Here is a 21,807-nt window from a genome sequence, read left to right as displayed (position 1 = left end):
CCACCGCTGGGGTGGGCATGATTACCTGGAGCCTCACCGCCAGGGAGGGTGGGGGGGTGGGGGTGTGGAGGGGGTCGGGTGGGGGGGGGGGACAAGCATCAGATTGTAGCGCACACCAAAGGCCCATTAGCCCCCTGGCAAAACTGTACGTCCAGCCGCAGATGACAGAGCTTTTCAAGACGGACAGGAGGAGGAAAATATGAAACTTCAACTTCCCAGTGACAGACGGACGACAGAACGGAACGGGGACTCCCGGAGGCCGGAGGCTGCATGACGGGCACCAACATGCATGGAGAGAATCCCTCACTTTTATATCCACTTTTATTTATTTTATTTAATAGTCTATTTTTGGTTTTTTTGGGCGTTTTTTGCGGCCAATTTTCATTTGTTTTTGCACATATTTAGATATGTAAATAAATTGTATGTATATTTTATTTCTTTATTTCCTTTTAATTCACTATTTGCACTGTATATTCTGTTGTACCATTCAGATTTCCCCGATGTCGAATAATTAAGGCATTCTTCTCCTTCTTCTCCTCCTTCTTCTCCAATGACATTCCCACTGCTTGGTGTGTGTGTGAGAGTGTGAGTTTTTTCCTCCACTCACTGGGCACAGTGGTGCTGCTGCTGCAGACTGCAGGAGTGACTGGCAGGGATTAAATCTAATGGAGGATCTTGACAGACGCATCCTGGAAGCAGGTCGCTGCTCCGCCTCCTCCAGCGCTCAACACTCGCCACCGCCTTAATCCGCTCGACTGCCGCCGCCGCCGCCGCCTCTGTCTCGTGTCTCTTCACTCTTTAAAAAAAAAAAGAAGAAAAAAAAAGTTGTAATACCTCATAGCGTCGACACCGAGCTGAGGACGAGGAGGAGGGGGAGAGGAAGAGGGAGGAGGAGGAGGAGAAGGGGGGGGAGGAAGGATCCATATGACAGTTCAGTGTCAATCCTGGTGGTGGGTGGGTGGGGTGAGGTGGAATGGGAGGGGGAGGGGCAGGGGGCGGGGCCTCTAGACAAAGTGGCCACAGGTTGGTCACCTCCACCAGGTGGGACGACAAGCGGCTGTCTTCCTCATGGCCTCCATCACTCTGGATGATGATGATGATGATGATGATGATGATGATGTGTGGGAGTGAAGCGCTTTTCCTCTGTGATCACACGTACGCACACACACACACACACACACTCAAACACACACACACACACACACACACACACACTCTCCCCTCCAGGCTGCATCACCAGTGGCCCTGCGCTGATAAACAGTGTCAGTGGGAGACTGTCAGACTGAACGGACAGGCCCCGCCCCCACCTGTCTGTCCACCTGTCAGTCTGTCTGTCTGTCTACCTCTGTGTCTACCTGTCCACCTCTCGGTCTGTCTTCCTATCTGTCCAACTGTCCGTCTGTTTGTCTGTCTGTCTGTCTGTTTGTCCGTCTGTCTCTCCGTCTACCTATCTGTCTGTCTGTCCACCCGTCTGTCTGTCTGTTTGTCCGTCTACCTATCTGTCTGTCTGTCCACCCGTCTGTCTGTCTGTTTGTCCGTCTACCTATGTGTCTACCTGTCCACCTCTTTGTCTGTCTTCCTATCTGTCCAACTGTACGTCTGTCTGTCCACCTGTCTGTCCGTCTGTCTCTCCGTCTACCTATCTGTCTGTCTGTCTGTCCGTCTACCTATGTGTCTACCTGTCCACCTCTTTGTCTGTCTTCCTATCTGTCCAACTGTACGTCTGTCTGTCCACCTGTCTGTCCGTCTGTCTCTCCGTCTACCTATCTGTCTGTCTGTCTGTCCGTCTACCTATCTGTCTGTCTGTCCACCTCTTTGTCTGTCTTCCTATCTGTCCAACTGTACGTCTGTCTGTCCACCTGTCTGTCCGTCTGTCTCTCCGTCTACCTATCTGTCTGTCTGTCTGTCCATCTACCTATGTGTCTACCTGTCCACCTCTTTGTCTGTCTTCTTATCTGTCCTACTGTCCGCCTGTCTGTCCATCTACCTATGTGTCTACCTGTCTTGTCTGTCCACCTATCTGCCTGCCTGTCCGCCTGTCTCTCCGACCAGTCCGTCCAGTTCCCAGAGGGCTTTTGTGTGGTGGAGAAACGCGATGCTGCATAAAGTTATGCCTCCCCCCCCTCTCCTCTTCCTCCCCCGACTCTCCCCCACCCCCTGGCTCACCTGAGCGGCGCCAGCCCCGGTGTAACTGCAGCCTCAGGTATGCTGCCTGCCTGCCTGCCTGCCTGCCTGCCTGCTGACGTCGCAGCAGCTTCCCAGGACCTTCACCTGAGAGCCTGGGAGGAGACGGCGGCGTCCCGGCAGCCAGACGACGTTAATTATCGTCCATAAATCAGCCGCTGAAAAACGAACCGCCGGCCTCCAGGTGTGTCTCTGCGGAGCCCAGACGACTCCGTTCGCTGGCGTCCTGTAGCCATTTGTTTTTGTTGTCGCGTTGTTTCTTTCTTGGTGTAGTTTGACTCGCCGTCACACGCTTGTGTTTGTGTGCCCGATGCGCCGACGGTATTTTTAAACTTTCGGCATCTTTTGTGCCGCCCGCAGCAAAATTAAATTTCCCTCTCTGGGCGACCGCAAAGCTCTGAACCCAATTGAAAGGAAACTGGGATTTGTTATTTAAAGCCAAATGGCGTCAGACGCACAAACTGTCGTATGTATGGGGCCAAAAAGAAAAGAAAAGTTGCAGACACACAGCTTGACTTTCACACAACTTTTCACACAGAAGCTCCTCGGTGAAACTTGCGAGTCCTGAGATTTTGGGTGACATTATATCTAAATGTTTAAAGAAAAGAAATATCCAGCTGCTCATGAACTCATTAACAGAGATAATCTGCAAAATCTAATTTGAATATTTTGTAGATTTAGACACATTTAATTTATCCAACAATTCCACAAATTACAGACTGGACGACAAACAAATGCATTTAGACATTAAACTGCAGTTGCTTGGCGGTGGGGCGGGGGCATTTTCAGAGTTGAAAAAAAAATGTTCACAAAAAAAATCCTAAAAATAAGTTATGTTAACTTTTTTTTTTTTCCAAATTGCATTAAATACTCCACTTCCTGCCCCCCACCCCGGCCAGTGTCCGGGCCTCGTCACATCTGCGATGATTAGACTGAATCCTGTGAAAATAGAAGAAGCTCGCTGCTGAGGTTTTGTTCCATCTGTCAACATGCGACAGCCAGTCAGTCGTTTCCATTGTTGCTGTGGTTTTGTGGTGGCGAGTACGCACTCATTTACCCAAAATACATCTGAAAGCTGCGGCTGCCGCTTCACTGCGCGGTCAGGCCACACGGGGAACCATGTGCTATTGATTCTAAATAGACAGAAAAAAAAAAAAAAAAAAAAAAATTGCCCCTGCACAACTCGTGTGTGCATGTGCATTTTGCAGAGTGGATTCGGGTTTGGGCCGTCAAACTGTCCAGCAAATATTTTTAAACTCTTGCATCACAGGTTGAGTGTCTGACCGCAGTTTGAGAAAACCAGACAGGTTTAAAAATACAAGGAAGCAGATGCTTTACAGTAACCCTGTCCCCACACGCACACACACACACACACACACACACACACACACACACACAGTTCCAGTCAGTGTGATTTCTTGAATTTACTTCATTCCGAAAAATAAAATGGCTGGGAAAACGACATAGAAAATCAGTCAAATGTAATGAAGAATGTTTGACTCTTTGCAGAATCAGGATCGGAACTCAGGTTTGTGCAAGTCAGTGTCAAGCGAGGTCAACACACAATGAACGAATATCTAAAGAAATGCGCTGACTTTGACTCTGAAAACACATTATGTTCCTGAAAAGGCCCGTTGTGTTGACAAAGCAAAGGACTTTGTCTTAAAAATTCAAATACGATTGAATTTGTTGACATTTGTTTGTTCTATATATCAACAGTAAATTGATCTTAATCCTGTAGAGTCCCTGGCTGCCGTAAAGCAATTAATTCCTTCCTGCGCGTTTGTGTGCGGCTTTCAGTCTTTTGACTGCTTTCGCTTTCCGTACACAGATCCGCTCACTGACTGAACTGCAGCAGCAGCTTCATAGCTCACAGCAACAGCAACATGTCAGACAAGAAGCAGACCGTGGACCTCGGCTTGCTGGAGGAGGACGATGAGTTCGAGGAGTTCCCGGCCGAGGGTAAGTAATCAACTTAAAAAGTGATTCTTTTGTCTGGTGCTTCATCTGTCGTCGGAAGAAACGCGGGGATTTTTGCCTCTACTGGGCCCCGCTGCGGTGACTCAGCTAGCCGAGCAGCGTTAGCGTTAGCAATAGCATTTTCATTGATTCGCTCAACCGGTATGAGTTTAAAAATATAAAAACCAAATATCAGCTCTAGCGTCATAGTTTCTCATCTTTGTATATCTGACATAATTTCCACGCAATGTCACTGCTACTCCTCCTTTCACTTTGTTTTGGCCTCCAGCCGGTTAGCATGCTAACCTAGCCTTGTGATAGCGTTCCTCCTGGTCCTGTGCTAGCTGTTGTTAGCCGATGTTCAGCGACACGGTCTTGTTTGTTAGTTTGTTTGAAGTGATTGTTTCCCCCCCTTATTTTATGAATCACATTCCTATTTATGTTTTACTCCTCCGGGACTCTACTTGCAGACTGGACGGGGCTGGATGAGGATGAAGACACTCATGTTTGGGAAGATAATTGGGACGATGACAACGTAGAGGACGACTTCTCCAATCAGCTGAGGTGAGTTCAGAGCCAACTGTTTCCCTGGACAAACAAGAGCGTCTCTGACTGAGGTGTCGTTATGCTCAGTGAGGACGACCTTTACTATTTTAGCGGCTTGTTTACATGAAGTCTGCGGAGATACACAAACACGCAGCTAACAACAACATTCATAAACACTCGCGCATGGAAGTAAATGAGTGAGAATAAAGTATTGTGACTGTCACAGACGGCTGGGTGATGCATCAAAAAATTAACTTCAGAGTTTCAGTCCCGTTCTGTGACACTGTTTATAACAGGCGATTTATTTGTTGTATTCATGCGTTTTCATTTTTTATTATCATCCAATATCACAATTGAATTCTTAACTCTGTTGGAATCATATCTACATAGCAGTTTTGGCGGCCGAACTGTTAAGTTGTTTCGTAGAAATTTCATTACTTCTAAACATCATCAGATTATGCAATTTTTTACACAGCTGCACTCCACCTGCTGCCTCCTGGTGCTTTTCACAATCAATACCCAAGGGTTCTTACCTGTAGTCACCTATGTTCTCTCTCTCTCTCTCTCTCTCTCTCTCTCGCTCGCTCGCTCGCTGTCACCCCCACACACACACACACACACTCCCAGGGCCGAGCTGGAGAAACACGGCTACAAGATGGAGACGTCCTAACGGCTGTTTGCTTTCACTGGATATGGACTTTTATATTTTGAATACGACCATTTGAGGACGACGTTGACTGGCTCGCCACCTCTTCTTCTTCCTCCTCTTCTTCTTTTCTTTTTTGTAAAAAAAAAAAACAACAGATGGAATTAAAGTGTTTGGAGATTGAAAAAAAGAGGCCCTGTTTAAGTGTTTTCACAGTTTGTAGTTCAGCTGATATATATATATATATATATATATTATATATTTATATATTAAGGGTGTCAAAGTTAACGCGTTAACTCAACGTCGCTTTATCGCCGTCAATTTTTGCGCTATTAACGCACACGGTGCTTTTTGAACCTTTGGCCGCTCCGTAGGTTGTGGAAACGGGAAATGAATTGACTCACAGCACACAGTCACACGCTTGCAGCCGGCTTGTAAACACAACAAAAAAAAGAAAAAGACACTGAGCGTAGATGAGCACTAGGAAGGACTAACATGGATAAGGCGTCAGTTGTAAATGGAAAGTTCCACTTCAGAACCCTGCCAGATGGCAGTCTTGAGAGGACGAAAGTGATATGCATTTACTGTAACGAGCGCTTCCATTCGGCGCCCATGTTAATCAATGTGGTGGTTCACACTCGACGCGAACAAGCGCGCGGCTCGCGCCATGCAGTTGTCGTTTCGGCGTCTGCGCTATTTTGTGCGCGAGCCCCTCGTCAACAGGAAGTCGCTCAAAAAAGCGAGAAAATACGGTGAATTTTCAAAATAAAAACCGAATGACAAATTCGATCATATTTTTGTATGTTATATTTGTCAGTACATTGTATCAGAGTGCAAGAGAGATTAAACAAATACACACACACACACACAGGAAGACTTGATCAAAATACGTCTGTTTGATCCTAGAGATCCTTTTTTGTGCATGTTTCTATTTGCACACACGCACAAATTTTTTTTTTTACCCTGTGCATCTTTTGTTTTGTTAGTAGTACTTGTCATTGCTCCAACACGAATAAACATGCTGCATTTGCAGAAAGCAAGTATTTGCCTCCTCCCATGTTTATGATTATTAAAAAAATGGAAAAATATCAGTTTACGGTAGATTTAGAGCAGATAAAAAAATATGCGATTAATTTGTAATCGCAAATTAACTATGGAAAACCATGCGATTAATCGGATTAATTTTTTTCATCGACTGACAGCTCTAATATATATATATATATATATATATATATACATACACACACACACACACACAATGTATGCATTTTAAATTACAGTCTTCAGTTGAGGTGGTTTGGAGGCACTGGAGCTGAAGCTGTCGGTTGAAAACCTTTTCCCGCCTGGAGAAGGCGGATTAATTTTTATCCTTTGACACATCACATTTCTTTTTTTTTTATTTTATTTTATTTTAGATGACATGAATTTTGAGTGTTACTCGAGTTCAGAAGCGCTCGGCTTCAGACTCACTTATTTAGCGGAGCCATGTGCATCTGGCGGCCCTGCTCTTTATGTAAAGGTCTGTTTATTGGAAGTGTCAGTGTGATGAGAGGAGATGGAGATGCAAACAAGTGTGTGTGTGTGTGTGTGTGTGTGTGTGTGTGTGCACGCCAGCGAGCAGCAGCAGCAGCTCCGGTGCCGTCTAACAGCCCCGCAGCGCCGGGCTCCAGTTCCTGAAGGAGAGATTATCCACTGGCGTGTTTGCTGCAGGCGGTGGGGGGGTCTCAGCAGGGGTCCTGGCCCGCCCTGCCTGGGCCTGCCCCCCCACACTCCTCCCCACCGCCTGCCGGGCCCATCTCTTCCGCTCTGCACAGTGGGGGGAGGCGGTGAGGGAGGCGGAGGCGCCTCCTCCTCCTCCCCCCCCCCCCCCCCCCGTTCTGATCCAGAGGCCAATTTGTCCTGGCCGATGCGACCCCCCCGACAAAGTGATTTCTGGCGGCGTGCTGCTGCCGCTCGCCTTCCCAGGGTCCTAATGAGTTGAAATGGATGCCAGTAAAAGGCAGCGTTTTCCTCGTGGAACAGGTCTGCTGACGCTGCCTTCACTGTCCCTACGCTGGCTTTCAGAATCCACACACATCAGATTATTATTATTATTATTATTGTTATGATTATTAGGGATGCACGATACCAATACCAGTATCGGGTAACGGTCCGGTACTGATACTGGGGTTGAGTACATGCCGATAGCACGACACCGATGCTAGTTGTATTTGCACGTTTATGACAATTTTGTTACATTTGTGTTTGTCCTGCAGTGAAACTTGCGACAGTCACCCTGTTCCAGAACAGACGTGGGCAAACTACGGCCCGGGGGGGCCATATGCGGCCCGTTAAGCCTTTTAATCAGGCAGGCCAAACTTGAAGAAATTCTATTCAGTAGTAAGCAAGTCAAAAAGTAATGTTTTCAGAGTCATTTCAATAAAGAGCTCCATACCGTGGGGCTTCAAAGACACAGTTATAACTTTGCTTTTGTTCATTTTCAGTTGACGTTAAAGCACACGGTTTCTACACATCCCATAATATTTTTTTCCCCCCTCCTATGTGTTGGGCCACCAAAACACTCCATCCACTTGCTCCTGCTCCAGACATTTAGAACCCATTGTGGCTCCACCAGTCCCAGCCCTGGTATAACAGCATACACCAGGACATAATTACATCATGTAGTACAATATTTATGTTTATATTCAGGACTGACAAAAACTCATCAGCTTCCAATTTCAGTCTCAACCCTCGTCTGACGTCGATCATGAGAGAATCGCTGAGTGACGGCCTCGCTGTCATTTTGTTTGTGCCGCCAGCGTGTGATTGGTCCCCGCCGCCACACCAGCCCCCCCTCCCCCCGCCCCCACCAACTTCCCAGCCCACCCTACCACCGCCGCCGCCTTTGTGATGCTGATGCTCCCCATCGACAGGCTGGAGAGGCTCTAGTGACCTGAACAACAACAACAACAACCTCCTGGACGCTGCTGATCAAAGAGCAGTTTGAATCTTCTGTGCTAGCTAGCTTCTGTGCTAAATTCTGAATGGTCACGACGACGCCACCGCCACCCAAAGAGGTATTTAAATGTCTATTAAAAAAAAAAAAAAAAAAAACATTTTTTTTTTAAATTTACGAAGCAGAAAACCTCTCGACATGCAGCACCAGAGCAGCCAGTGGAGCTGTACTGTGGACATTTCTTTTTTTTAGCAGCGTTAAGTCCTGCATGCTCACGACGTCCTAGATCACTGGGCGGGAAACTGGGACCCCCTCCTCCCGCAAAAAAGGGTTTATAAATGTCCTGATTTTGACGGAAAAAGGCATTTTTCTTCGTTTCAAAAGCAGCTGGTCCCGAGAGAGGCTCTCGACGTGCAGCACGAGAGCAGCCAGCAGAGCGGCATCGAGGACAATTTCATAACACTCGTGTTTGAGGAGGAGGAGATGGAGATGGAGATGGTGGAGGTAGAGGTAGAGGTGGAGGTGGTGGAGGGAGGGGGAGGCGGTCAGAGGTGTGTGTGGCGGGGGGGTGCAGGCCCATTGTTCTCGCAGCCCCCCCATCCAACCGAGTGGAACCCCCGCTGTTCCTGCTCCGAGGCTTCGCTCTCGCCTCCTCCCAGGTGATATTTTTGACTCCCCGAGGCCGCGGTGACCGTGGAGTCCGTCCCTCCATCCCTCCGTCCATCCCTCCATCCCTCCATCCGTCTCCTCCGTCTCCCGCTCCTCTCTCACAGCTCCAGTCCACCGCTGAGCCGCTGCCGCTGCCGCCGTCGCAGCTGCTACCATAATAGCCCTAATTGCACGCTTCTTTTGTCAGGGGGCTGAAATTAGCAGCGGGGCTACAATGCTACTACTGAAACCCCCCGGGAAAAAAAAATCAGAGTTGAGAGAGTTTTTTATAAAAAAAAAAAAAAAAAAATCTTTTTCCTTTTTCTTTTTTTAATGGGAGGGGTAAATAAGGGTTGTGGGGTCTTGGTTGGGGGTGTGGGGGGGAGGGAGGGGGGAGTTCAGCAGCACGGCGGCCAGAATAGCCCACACCTGCGCACTATAGCGCCCCCGCTAAAGTAAACACAGATAATAAGGCATAATTACTTTAGAAAATAATAACGAGGAGCAACCCCTTCAGACCTCCTCGCCACAAAGGCCCGCCTGTTTATTGTGAAGTGGCCCTGAAATAGGGATGCCAGCCAAGGGCGACTTCTACCTCTGCTCTGTCAGGGAAAGAAACCCCAAAGAATCTTGGCCTTTCTGTGGGAAGTATAACAGTAAGATGTTAAAAGATTAGCCAAAGTTTCTTGAGGGCAAAAGACAAGCGGGTGAAGTTTCCTGGGAGGACGATGTGAAGATAGATTTAAAAATTATATATATATATGTGTGTGTGTGTGTGTGTGTGTGTGTACATATGTACATATATAGATACGTATACAGTATATATGTACTGTATATATATGCATGTCAGAATGATAATACAAAGAACAAAGCCACCAGAGAGTAATGTTGGAGCTAGTCTATATAGTTAGCATATCTTGGAGTTAGCATATGTAGCATTAACGTGTCATTTCCCTATCTATCTGCTGTAGTTTTTTTTTCTGTTGCAGTTGTGATCTGCAGGTTCTCTCTGTTATAAAATCCAAAAAAAAAGTGTATTATAAATAAATCATGCTAAAGAAATCCAGATACTCCCAGGCCCCGACCGTTCACAGCCTTCCGTCTTTTTACAGAAACAACTTCCTGGCAGCTCCGCCGCATCGAGGAGCGATCCAATGCAGACTGAGCGAGGACATTGTTCTGTTTTCTGTTGTCAAGTCGTGGACTGCGTGACACCGACGAGCCGCGAGCTTCGTCTCACAAACTGATCCAGTGAAAACAAAGTGCGCGGTGCGTCTGTGTCTACGAGCCGGGAAAATCTCCAAATACCGCACAACCCACCGGGAGAGCCAAACCTGCTCCGACAGAAATTCCAAATTATCATGGAAGGGCTCGCAAAGTTCCGATGGACGGCTTTAATTCTGACAAGTGCGTGTGAAACAAAAATATTTTTGCTCCGGCTGAAAAAACACCTCTGGGTTTTATCACGATTGTCCAACCTTAATTTGGGAAACTCGGGATAAACGACACTGGATGGTCGGGGCAGGATCACGGATCAACGGCGTCACTCAGGCCTGCAGGGATTTGAAGCGGCCGGGTGTGTTTCAGTTTAGAGGGCTGTGAAAACACGAGACTCGGGCCGTGATGTCAGGAGGAATTAGGTCGGCCGCCGGTTCAGCGCGATGTGATCCGCTGTGTGAAAATCTCTAACGAGACTTTACTGCGAGAGTTTGGAACAATAATCATAATAATGATAGCTTGCCCCCCCCCCCAATCGACGCCTCAAAACACCACAGAATAGCAAAAGTTTCCATGATTGTTGTTGGATTAGAGCCCGCAGGAATAAAACCTGGTCCGGCCTAAACTAGTAGTTTAGCTTAGCATAGCCTAGCATAGCGTAGTGGTGCAACGACTGCTGAAATTATTATTTTTTTACGAACTTCAAGTCATATCTGATAAAAATGGGGCAAATAAATTTGTTCTTTAGGGTTAATTTAGAATATTTTGAATAAATCAACCCAAGTAAAACGTTGTCGTCCAGCTGCGATCAGACTGACCAGCTGCAGAGTCCACGCTGACACTGAATTTCTGTTTCCCTGTTACCCTGGCTGTTGATCTCCACACTCTTCCTCTGCCCCCCCCCCCCCCCCCCCGCCCCCCCACCCAGAGGACGCTGATTTTTCTGTTGTCACTCTGGCAAGCCCAAAAAAACAAAACCTAGAAAAAGACTTCAGCCTGGAGCCTCTCAAGATGGATCTGCATGAATTCAGTCTTTATATTCGAGGTTTTCTCTGGTTTTCTTTCAGCTGCAGTTTCTGCATAAAAGCATTGTTTCCTGCACGTCCGTAAAGCCGTCAGTCATCATCACTGAAAAAAAGTTTCCCGTGCTGCGGCTCTTTTTCACGGATTTTATTTTTGCATCACTCCGGCTCTTTATCAGCTCAGAAATAATCACCGGTGTCATGAGGAGTCCGTCTCGTGTCTTTATTAAGCCTTAATGTGCATAAAGGGGCCAAATGGCGCCTGAGAAACGCGGTGGCCTTGAGTTAAAACCTGTGGCAGTGACTCCCCCCCGCCCCCTGCTGTGTTCCCATCCGACACGCTGGCACCCTAACCTGCCAATTAGACACTTTACAGTTTTAATTTCAGATCCCCGCCTTTTGCTTTTCCACCTGTCCGGCAGCACTTAAAAGCACTGGACGGTGAAGCAAAGACAAATTAACCGCCGGGTTGAGGAGATAGCAGCCGGAGGCTTTCTTCACGCCACAGCAACAGGGTTGTTTTCATCTCCGTCGAATTATCTCACCACCACCACCCCCCCCCACTCCACACCGATAGTTAGTAATTAATCAATCATCCTTCCTGCTCACTGGCTGCCGAGACACTTCAGAATAAAATGCCTTTAAAATCACTGGGAAGATCAAACCTGAGCCGCGTTGATGAGCTGGCGAGAGAATCAGTTTACGGACAGGATGCGGAGCCGGAGCGGCAGTCTCAGAAGAAGATGAACCCTGTGGGGTCCGAAATCCTGCAAATCCACCTTGAAAAGCACCGATCCAAAGCACTTGTAGCACCAGACAGCTGTTTTAGTTTGTTTTTTTGTTTTTTTCAGAAAAAAACAAAAACTGATTCCCACTTTGAAAGGTTTAAGCTGAACTGAAGTTTTCAGGTCAGTAACTCATTAATGTGCATTCTTATTATTGCAGCTCCATTTTTAAAAGCTCCCCACCTTTGAGGAGAATGTTGTTTTTTTTTTGGCTTACTCCACCCCCTTCTCAATACCTTTCTTTGCCCAGATCTTCTCAGGATGGACGCGTGAAATCAACCCAATAGATTTTGGGAAATTCTCCATCTGGCATCTGGCGTGTCCACGTTCCCCGTGAAGATGAAGCGGTCGTGGGACAGAGCGTTCCGTCCCTTCTTTCTCATGGACGACCATCACCGCACTGAATATCTGACAAAACAAGAGCAGATGTTTGATGACACACAGCTCCATAAAATAGGACATGACTTTCTCTGTGTGTTGCTGTCAGTGCAACACACACACACACACACGGTCTGGCAGCACTGGGTGGGAGGCCTCAGTCAACTGGTTCCAGTCCCAACGAGGAAACAATTAATCATGTGTGAGCGGCTGTCTGAGTGTCTGCTCTCTGGACAACAACAACACTCAGCCATTTATCTCCCCTCTAGGCGGGGCGGACCGACGGACGGGCGGCCAGCGCACCACACAGGCATGCACTCACTCACACACACACACACACACACACACACACACACACACACACACACACACACACACACACACACACACTCTCTCTGAAACGCACAAGAATGCATTCATCGCGCAGGGAAAGAAACACATTAATGCAGAAACATGGACACGTTTTGTGCAGCAGATGGGAAGGATCTGCACACACACACACACACAGGTGTTGGGCGTTTTGTCGTGCCAATCAGAACGTCAGCCCGCTAAAATCATGCTGACGTTCTGAAGAGTGAGGTGTCTTTTGGCTAAAAGCTAATCTGGGGATTAAGGTTTGGCAGCTACGATGACTTTACTGATGGGTTTTTAGCCTCTTTTCAACCCCAGAACATCTTAGAAGAAGCAGGGAACTTTTCTTTTTCTTCTTTTTCTTGCCTTTCTCTGAGACGCTATTAGTTTGTTTGTGTTTAAGGAGTTCATCTCTTCCTTGGATGTGGCAGATCAGGCAGGTCAGCCATGAGCTAAAGCAGGCAGGAGTTAGCAAAGTGAAATAGGAAATGTGTCGTTTTCTATCTTCCCTAGCTGCTGCTGCTGCTGCTGCTGCTGCTGCTGCTGCTGCTGCTGCACCGTCGGCCTCAGACAAGGCCCGGCCTTGTTAGCCACCGCGGTCCATCCAGAAAAAGTCAACAGTAGTTTCAGACTCAGAATGTGCACCTCCACTGCAGAGTTTAGCGTTCAAGAAGCTCAACCCTGGTGTTGCATCGTGCAGAGAGAAGAAGACGAAGAAGACGAAGAAGAAGAAGAAAGCGAGGGAGGCTGAAGCCGGAGGTGCAGCAGCTAAACAAAGAGGCCGGTGTGTGTTTCAGGACGGGGCCGTCTGGACGCTGTCAGGGGTGGCGGCCCGATTGCCGGTGACACAGGTTACCTCCGAGGTCCCTGGTGGAAAACACTTCTCCGCAGTGTGTCTGTGGGGACGGTGCTTTGAAGACCCCCAAACCCCCCAAGCACATCTGCAGTCCCCTGTTCTCCTGCAGCCAGTGTGTGTGTGTGTGTGTGTGTGTGTGTGTGTGTTGTTATTGCAGTGCTCCCCGCCTCTTGCCTGGTGGATATTGGGTTACACGCTGCAGGTGGACCGCCGGCCAGAGTTAGTTTGCAAATGACAATCAAGTGAAAACAGCCCCAGACTGACCGCGACGTGCATGTTTGTAAACTGTGAGTCTGGCAAATTTTTTAAAAAAAAAGAAAGAAAGAAGAAGAAAAAAACCCTCCCATTCTCTTCCTGGACACTAGAGGAGCCACCCGACAGGTCGTGCCAATAATGAGGATGAAAAAAAAAAAAGCATATTTAGCCCTCTGTTTACAGCCTCCGGTCAAAATCGACAGCATTTCAGAGGGAGGGGAGCAAACGGCTGGCTTGGGGGGGGGGGACCCTTTGTGATGTCATGAAGGACATAAATTGTCCTAAGACAACATTGGTAATCCATCCGTCAGGTTCCTGTAAAGTTGAATAAATAGCAGGTTGTGTGTTAGTTCACCCATTAACACACATTACTGAGACTCCAGTCCACGTCGGTCCTGAGAGTGTCCAGTTCAGCTCGAAGTTCATTTAGTGCAACAAGCAGCAGAGTGACAATAAAAATAATAAAAATAATAAAAATTATTTATATGTATATATATTCATATATATATATATATATGTGTGTGTGTGTGTGTGTGTGTGTGTGTGTGTAAATAAAAAATATGTTTTTTGCCCCCAAAACATCCACTGTGTTTTTTTTTTTTTTAATTTGCCACCCTACAACTTCCTGCTTTCAGTCAGTCAGTCAGTCGGTCGGTGCAGGCGGCCAGCAGCTGGACAGGAAGTGGGACAGGAAGGGACCCGGAGATCTGCCCTGATCGGTGCGTCTGGCACGGCGGACGGTGCAGGAATCTAAATGATCACCACTCCTCTCCCCGCCTCCTGCGCACCGCTGCAGGGAGCATCTGGGTTCGTTTATTTCAGCCTGAAGGCCCCGCTGCCCTCTCAGCTCGCAGAGGTCTGAGCCGGTCTTTGGTGTGGCCCCCCCACATGTAGCTAGAGAGGAGTCCACCAGGGCCACCCAGACCCGTGCCCTCAGTGTACAGAGCCAGAAGTCTTTCATTGGGGGGTCCAGGGTGAGACCATCAGTCACAGAGGAATAATAAAGCAATACGTAGATATCTGAAATATCTACATGACCGGTTCCAATATTCCAACTAAATACTCTAGTTGCTTAGATTTATTAAATGTTTTCCATGAATTACAGCAGCGTTTCTCAACTGGTGGGTCCCGGAACTGTTTTGATTGGGTCACAACTTTGTGGGCAGTTTCCCTTTTTTTTTTTTTATAAAGGGATTTTAACATATGTATATAAATACAGAGAAAATGTTGGGCATTTATTTTGCAGGGCACATAATTCAATTCAATTATTTCAATAATTTATGATAGAAAACGGGCTGGTGTTTTTTATTTTTTGGAATACATTTGGGTCGCGACTTTATGAGAAGGAAAAATGTGTGTATCCTGAGACTCCACCCGTTGAGAACCATCGAATTAGTGGACGAGACAATCCTCTGAGAGTTAAGACGTTAAGGATATCAGCTTGTTGCTACTGTCCTGGGGTCAGGTTTACATAAAGTTTCTTCTTGGAGCGTTTGCTGTTGTTTCCCTCCCAAGAACAAAATCCAGGTCAATCAACGAGTCAGAAATAGTATGCATATTTATTTATGGAAAAAAAGAAGAAGATATTATACATTGATCCAAAACAAAAAGATCACTTGAGAAGTGTGAAAGTCTTATGGGAGGGTTGGGGGCCAGCACCGCTGGCTACCATAGCTCCGCCCCTGCGTCCCCTGCCCAGCAAGACTTCCAACGCCCCCGCACCTCCCCAAACGCCACGGAGGTGGCGCTCAGTGTGCTCACGGCTTCAATCAAATAAACAGAGTCACCTGTCAGGGTCCTTGGACTGCAGGTGAACGGAGGGCGGGGGGCGGGGGGAGGGGGGGGCATTCTCAGGTGTGAGACGTCACCCCACGTCAGGCCGGGCCATCAGGCATCGCCGCTGAGCCGAGGCAGAGCCGCGGAAGCCCAACGAGGTCTGGCTGCCGATCCGGTCCCCCCTCCCCCTCCCACACACACACACACACACACCCCTCACCCCCTCCGGGGCCATTACTGGGCAAACACACAAAGGCCACTTGTCGCTTGGCCCATTACGGATGTATGGTTGTTTACCAGAGCGCCACTTTAACGTAGCGGCACGTCGCGTCCGGCGACCAGCGATTGTGTTTGACAGGCGACTGATTGGAGGAATGAAAGTAGATCATAATAAAAAAAAGAAAAGGTGTGTGTGTGTGTGTGTGTGTGTGTGTGTGTGTGTGTGTGTGTGTGTGTGTAGGGTGGGTGGGGTGGGGGAGTGGGGTTGTCGTATTTTCAGACAGAAAGTGGAGGCGACGCAAACAGAGAGAGCTGTTATTTCACTAATTCGCTCTCAGAAGAAAAGGGGAATAACAGATTTGGCGTATTAGCAGCATTTTTATTATTATGGTGGGTGGGGGGGGGTGTTGGCGGAGGCGGGTGGAGGGGGGGTGTTATAGAAAAGATGTAAATGTATTGAAAAGACTTATTTTTTTGTCTCTGGCATGGATTACACTTCCTCTCTGCTCTTTGTCTTCTGTCCTCTTATAGGGAACAGACGTGCTGGTGTCATCGGGCCGCTCGTTGGGTGTTCCGACCGCTGCAGCGGCAGTGAGCCTCCGACTTTCACACAAGACCTCCTTAATTACGGCGGCTGCTTTTAATCGGGATGGCGGGCGGCAGGTTTTTTCGGAGCCATGCGTGGCAACTCGTCCTCTCCCCCGGCGGGCCTCAGACTCTCTCCCTCGACTCCCTCGACACTCTGCGTCAAGGACGTGTGATTAAGAACATCGGCTGAAAATGTGCAAGAAAATGTGCAGAAGAACAAATGTGGCTTTTTGTTCGGGCAGGGCCACCCATCCAGGGAAGCGTCTGGTTTGTGGAATATGAACGAGACCCCCACCCCAAACCCCTCCACCCCAACTCCGACCAAAGAAATTTGATCCCAGCTTTTAATTCTTTTGTTTTTCACACATTGTCAGTGTCAGTAACAGTTTCACATGACTGTTATTCATTATGTACATGGAATTTAAGCTGCATTTTGAGTTTTCACAGATACTCATAGTGAAGCTCCCATCTGTAGCATTTTTATTTTACAGTTTTTTATTCATCCATCCATCCATCCATCCATCCATCCATCCATCCATCCTACACTCAAGGTTGCAGGTAAAAAAAAAAAATTTTTTTTAATTCAAAGTCCTTTTGAGGAGAAAGAGAGGCGGAGCTCCAGCTTTTGCTCCAGCTTTTTTTGAACAGGATTTGCTGCCAGCATGGAAACCGTTTGAACAGTGTAAACGTGGACGCTGGGTCAGTCTGATCACTGCAGTTGGACAATATTTCCTCAGTAGAAGAAGAAGAAGAACCGATGGACACAGTGTAGTTAGACTCACCATCACACCATCGCTGAAGCTGATTAGACTGATATAATTCCACGAGAGTGTCGGGTTGTTTTATCATTATTTTAAAGCAGGAACAAACTAAACTAAACTACCAATAATTGGACCCCGTCTTTACAAAAGTCAAATATTTGAGTTTTGGCAGAAAGCAACAGATTCAAAATTGACAATATTGATTAAATTAAAAAAAAAAAACTACAAATTAATAAAAACCAACTATATTTAATTATTTATAAATGGAAAAAAAACTTTATTTCTCCCTCTCATACATTACAGCCATCGCGTATGACTGGTGTGGACTGTAAAGTGGTATTTCTTTTTAGTTCCAAAATAAATAAATAAATAAATACTTTTTTTTTTTTTTTTTTTAAAGAAAAAAAAGAAAAGAAAACAGGACAAAGCTGTCACAAAAAGCAGCCACCGCTTTTCCAGGTCAGAAATGTCTTACAAATTTGAATCTCATTACCATGTCATGAATACATCTTTGGGAAGCCATTAGGCATTTCCTGCCTAAAAACTACCATCCGACGATTCGCAATTCAGCCGGCGAGAGAGAGAAAAGACAGAACGGGCGAGCGGACGAGCGGGCGAGCGAGCAAGCGAGCGAACAAACTGGTGAGTGAGCGAGTGAGAATAACGGCCCCGACGAGGACATTTACTGTAAAGCTGTTTTAGCTCGTTGGGTCCACTTAAGAGGAAGTGGCGAAAAAAGAAGGAAAAAAAAAAAAAGAGGACGACGACGAGGATGTGACTGACTGACAGATGATAGTAATAAAAGTAAGAACAAGCCGGCCATTTAAGTGCGGTAGGGCCACTTGAGAAGGGATTATTAAGCTGTCAGCGTTTCCCAAGTGAGACGCAACTTTCCCCCCCCCCTCCCCCTCCACCACCGCCGCCACTGCCGCCAAAAACACATCCCCATGTCTCTGCTACTTTTATTAGAAAGTCTTTGACCCTTTTGACCCCTGGGAGTTGGGGAGTGATGGAGGGGGCCGCTACAGGCTGTTAATAGGGGACCGGCCGGTCAGTGGGGGCGACCTCGACTGACCTCTTAAATCGTTTGTTTAGGGCTCGGCTGCTGTTTTTGGAAACGGCATGTTTGGTTTTTGGGGAGTTAAAAATAGCAGGAGGCGGGACGAGACAGGCGTCCGTCCGGCCGTCTGTCCGGCCGCTCATCACTCACCCTTGTCAGGACGCGTGGGGGCCCCTGGAAAGGGACCCTGGGGGTGATGGGAGACCCCTGCACCCGCCGGAGCTCAAAGGTCGCGAGCTTTGTCATTATTAGCCACTTAGCTCGTGGCGCTTTGACGGACGCTTCCTTGGCTTTCAGGGTTTCTGCTTCGTTTTCCCTCCTTGTAAAAAGAGTTTTGAGTCTCAAGTCAGTTTTCACCAAATTTCGCAGGCTCGCGGATGACACACGAGCAAAGCCGACGATCGGCACTGCCGTCGGTAAATGCCACGAGGAAGTGAGTTTGTTTTGTTGTCTGTTGTTCTTTTTGCCTTTTTTTTTTCTCGACAGGAGATGAAAACGTCACAGGGATCAAATCATTAACGCCGCCATCGTCTGTGTCGTCTTACGACACCAGAAAACACAGGTGTGGAGAATTGCGTCGCCCCTGTAAAATATTACTTACGGACGTTTTTCCAATATGCAATGGACTCACCGCTGTCAATATTTGGAGGGAGGGAGGAGGCAGTGGTGTTTGGTGGAGGTGGGAGGAGTGGGGGGGGGGGGGGGTGCAAGGTATGGTCTCCCCGGCGAAGGCCATTTTGCGAGGAGCAGAGAGCCTGCTGGGAAAAATACAGTGGCTCATGGCGGGTCTCCGGGAAGCTGAAAAGCCACCGGCAAAAAGCTATGAATTATTTTTGAGCGCAAAATACATTTTCTTTGAAGACTGTCGGGCCATTAGAGCCCTTTTGCTCCCTTTTAAATTGTTTTTATGCTGCGGGTAATGTTAACCTTTGCTTTTGTAGTCATGGAATTCTCCTCGCACCTTTTCTCTCCCCTCCTTGGCACAAAAGCAAAGCACTGGGAAGAAAAAAAAAAATTTGAAAAAAAATAAAATAAAATAAATAAAGCACAGGAACCACTTACTCTGAGGGAAGACTGCCGCGTGAGACCAAGGAACTGTGGGTGTTTTTATCAAGCCACCGCGGCTATTTCCATGATATCATATGTCGCACACAATAAAAGCTCAGGCTCGAAATTACAGCGTTAGAAAGAAGAAAAAAAAAATAACTTGCAAGAAGCCTCCAAAAAAAGTCTCAATTAAGTCGCACTGTTAGTACTGAACGGGTCCAGTGGCTGGGCAGCCTCACGTTGTCCATCATGCAGCAGCAAAGGCAGACAGAGAGATTATAAGAGATATGGGGCCAGATCCACAAGGTGGTATTGACCGGCTTTTGTGCCAGAAAATCCGTGCAGATAGCACAAAAAAGCAGTGCGTCTTATCCACACAGCGGACGCAAAGGTGAAGTAGCGGCGGAAAATGTGCCGAGGCGCAAGTAGCAGCAGACTTATTTAAATATGCTGTATTTAAATGGGTCGTTTCACGCAAAATGTCACCCCCATCTATGCGCCTGATCCACGGAATCCACAGAGGAGTTTGCACTCCACACGTAATTTGACGGACGTAATCAGTGCCGAGCAAAACCAGGCGCAGTTTCCGTCTGTCAAAGTGTTTCTGACGTCAGAGCGACACTCTCCCCTCTGGTGATGAGGTGTGCGTGTACAAAATATGTTACACTCATACCTTATCATATCCATCCATTCATTTTCAATACCTGCTTCTTCCTGAGCTCAGGGTCACAGGGTCACAGGGGTCTGCTGGAGCCTATCCCAGCTGCCATAGGGCAAAGGCAGTGTGACACCCTGGACATGTGGTCAGTTCATCGCAGGGCCACATACTGTCGCGACAAACAACCACTCGCACTCATCTACACAGCCTACAGACAATTTAGAGTTTCCAATTCACCTCAAAAGCATGTTTTTGGACTGTGGGAGGAAGCCGGAGAGAACCTAAATATTGATACGTTACAAGTTCACTTACAGTGGAAACCTGCTCTTCCTTGATCAGATCAGCCACTACACAGCTACAAAATTGCACATCATTAGCGCAGAAATCTTTGTGGATACGACGCAAAGGTGGCAGAGATTGTGGCCACAAAGTCGCCGCAAAACGCTCCGCAATTTACCGCTAGGCTCCATTCTTACTCTTTTTTAAATGTATTTATTTTGTATTTAATGTTTAAATTGTTTTTAAATGTAAACATTAAATTTAAAAACGAAGTTTAAGTTTTGAATCAATTTTATATTCTTGTTTTATTTTCAGCACTGGTTCACCGTGAATAAAGATTTGTTGGTGATAAAAAAAAAAAAAAAAAAAGAATTAATCCACGGAGCCACGAGAGAGAGAAAGAGAGAGAGAGAGACAGAGAGAGAGAGAGAGAGAGAGAGAGAGAGAGAGAGAGAGAGAGAGAGAGCTGACGTGATTGAGGCACTGCTGTCACGTGACTCCCTCTGAGCACCTGTGGCATCTGCAGTGCACAGCACATGACGTAGCGTCCCGATGATTGTGTGGGGTGCAAACGTCAACAGAAGAGTAGCCAGTTAACTAATTACGTTTCTGGCGTCGTTGCGAAGGCAGCCTAGTAACTTCTATACATCACTATATGTCGTAATTGGAAGAAAAAAAAGAAAAAAAAGTTTGTGCGTCAAATTGATTGACCAGAAGTTGACTCCAGTGCATTCCGTTTCAGTCTCGTGATGCAGGTGCGTAACGCCGGTTTAGCTAGCTGATGGTACCGTTATCTGGATTGTTAGCTCGCGTTTGCTTCGTACGTGTTAGCTAGCAAAGAGTACTCTTTTTTGAAGTTAAACGACGTGAAAGTACGGTTGTTTTTTTGTCTTTAATTCAGACGTTCGTTTTAGTTATTTATACCAGGATGTCGAACTTTATTTTTTTTTGAACAGTTGTTAAAGTGGGACTTGTTTACATCCGGTATATCCGGAAGTAGCTTCATATTCTGTCTGTCACGTCAATAAAGTCTTATTAAAACATGATAGACATGTAATTGTGGGATATTTCAATGCTGTGTAGTAACACTGTAATTTTTCGCATATTGTGAAGGACTTTGTTGTGTCAATGTGTTAAATGTTGATAAAAACAGAAAGTCCTTTTTTTCTGATCAATTCAGGCCAAGTATAAGAAAAACACCTCAGATTTTGTCTTTTTATTTGCTTATTCATTTATTTTTAGATAAAGTTCTTACCTTTCCTCACCACAGTGCTAGCGCTCAGACGTTCGGTTCACCTCTTGTGTATGAAAGTTGCAATCGCCCAGCGGTAGGACTGGTACCTACGCATTTGTGTGTGTGTGTGTGTGTGTCACTCTTTTGTGTCTCCAAGCAAAGAAGCTTTTCAGTTGTTGTCTCACGATTTACAGTGTTGTTTTTTTGTTTAAATTCTAAAGCGCAGCGTGTCCCTGTGTTTCTGTCGTGTTGTGTCTTTTACAGTCAAGAGAGTGTCGACAGCTTTGTGTTGCTGCGGGTCTTTGTGAGCTGCTTCCTTCATGTTGCCCACACACACCACACACACACACACACACACACACACACACACACACACATCCGTCTGGCTGTCAGGTAAGTTTT

General features: G+C 46.9%; 1 protein-coding gene across 1 annotated transcript; it reads left to right on the top strand.

The window, feature by feature from the left end:
* Positions 1 to 3,986: 3,986 nt before the first annotated feature.
* Positions 3,987 to 5,525, top strand: sem1 (SEM1 26S proteasome subunit). Its single transcript, XM_076044310.1, has 3 exons — positions 3,987 to 4,146; positions 4,614 to 4,707; positions 5,317 to 5,525. Exons 1-3 carry the CDS (start codon positions 4,071 to 4,073, stop codon positions 5,357 to 5,359), a joined length of 213 nt encoding a protein of 70 aa, XP_075900425.1. The 5' UTR covers positions 3,987 to 4,070; the 3' UTR covers positions 5,360 to 5,525.
* The last annotated feature ends 16,282 nt before the right edge of the window (positions 5,526 to 21,807 follow it).

Source organism: Nelusetta ayraudi, unplaced genomic scaffold, assembly GCF_046127955.1.
Source record: "Nelusetta ayraudi isolate G7.1 ecotype Tasmania unplaced genomic scaffold, CSIRO-AGI_Nayr_v1 ptg000079l, whole genome shotgun sequence".
In the NCBI taxonomy this organism is placed as follows: Eukaryota; Metazoa; Chordata; class Actinopteri; order Tetraodontiformes; family Monacanthidae; genus Nelusetta; species Nelusetta ayraudi.
This window is presented reverse-complemented; position numbering and strand designations above follow the sequence as displayed.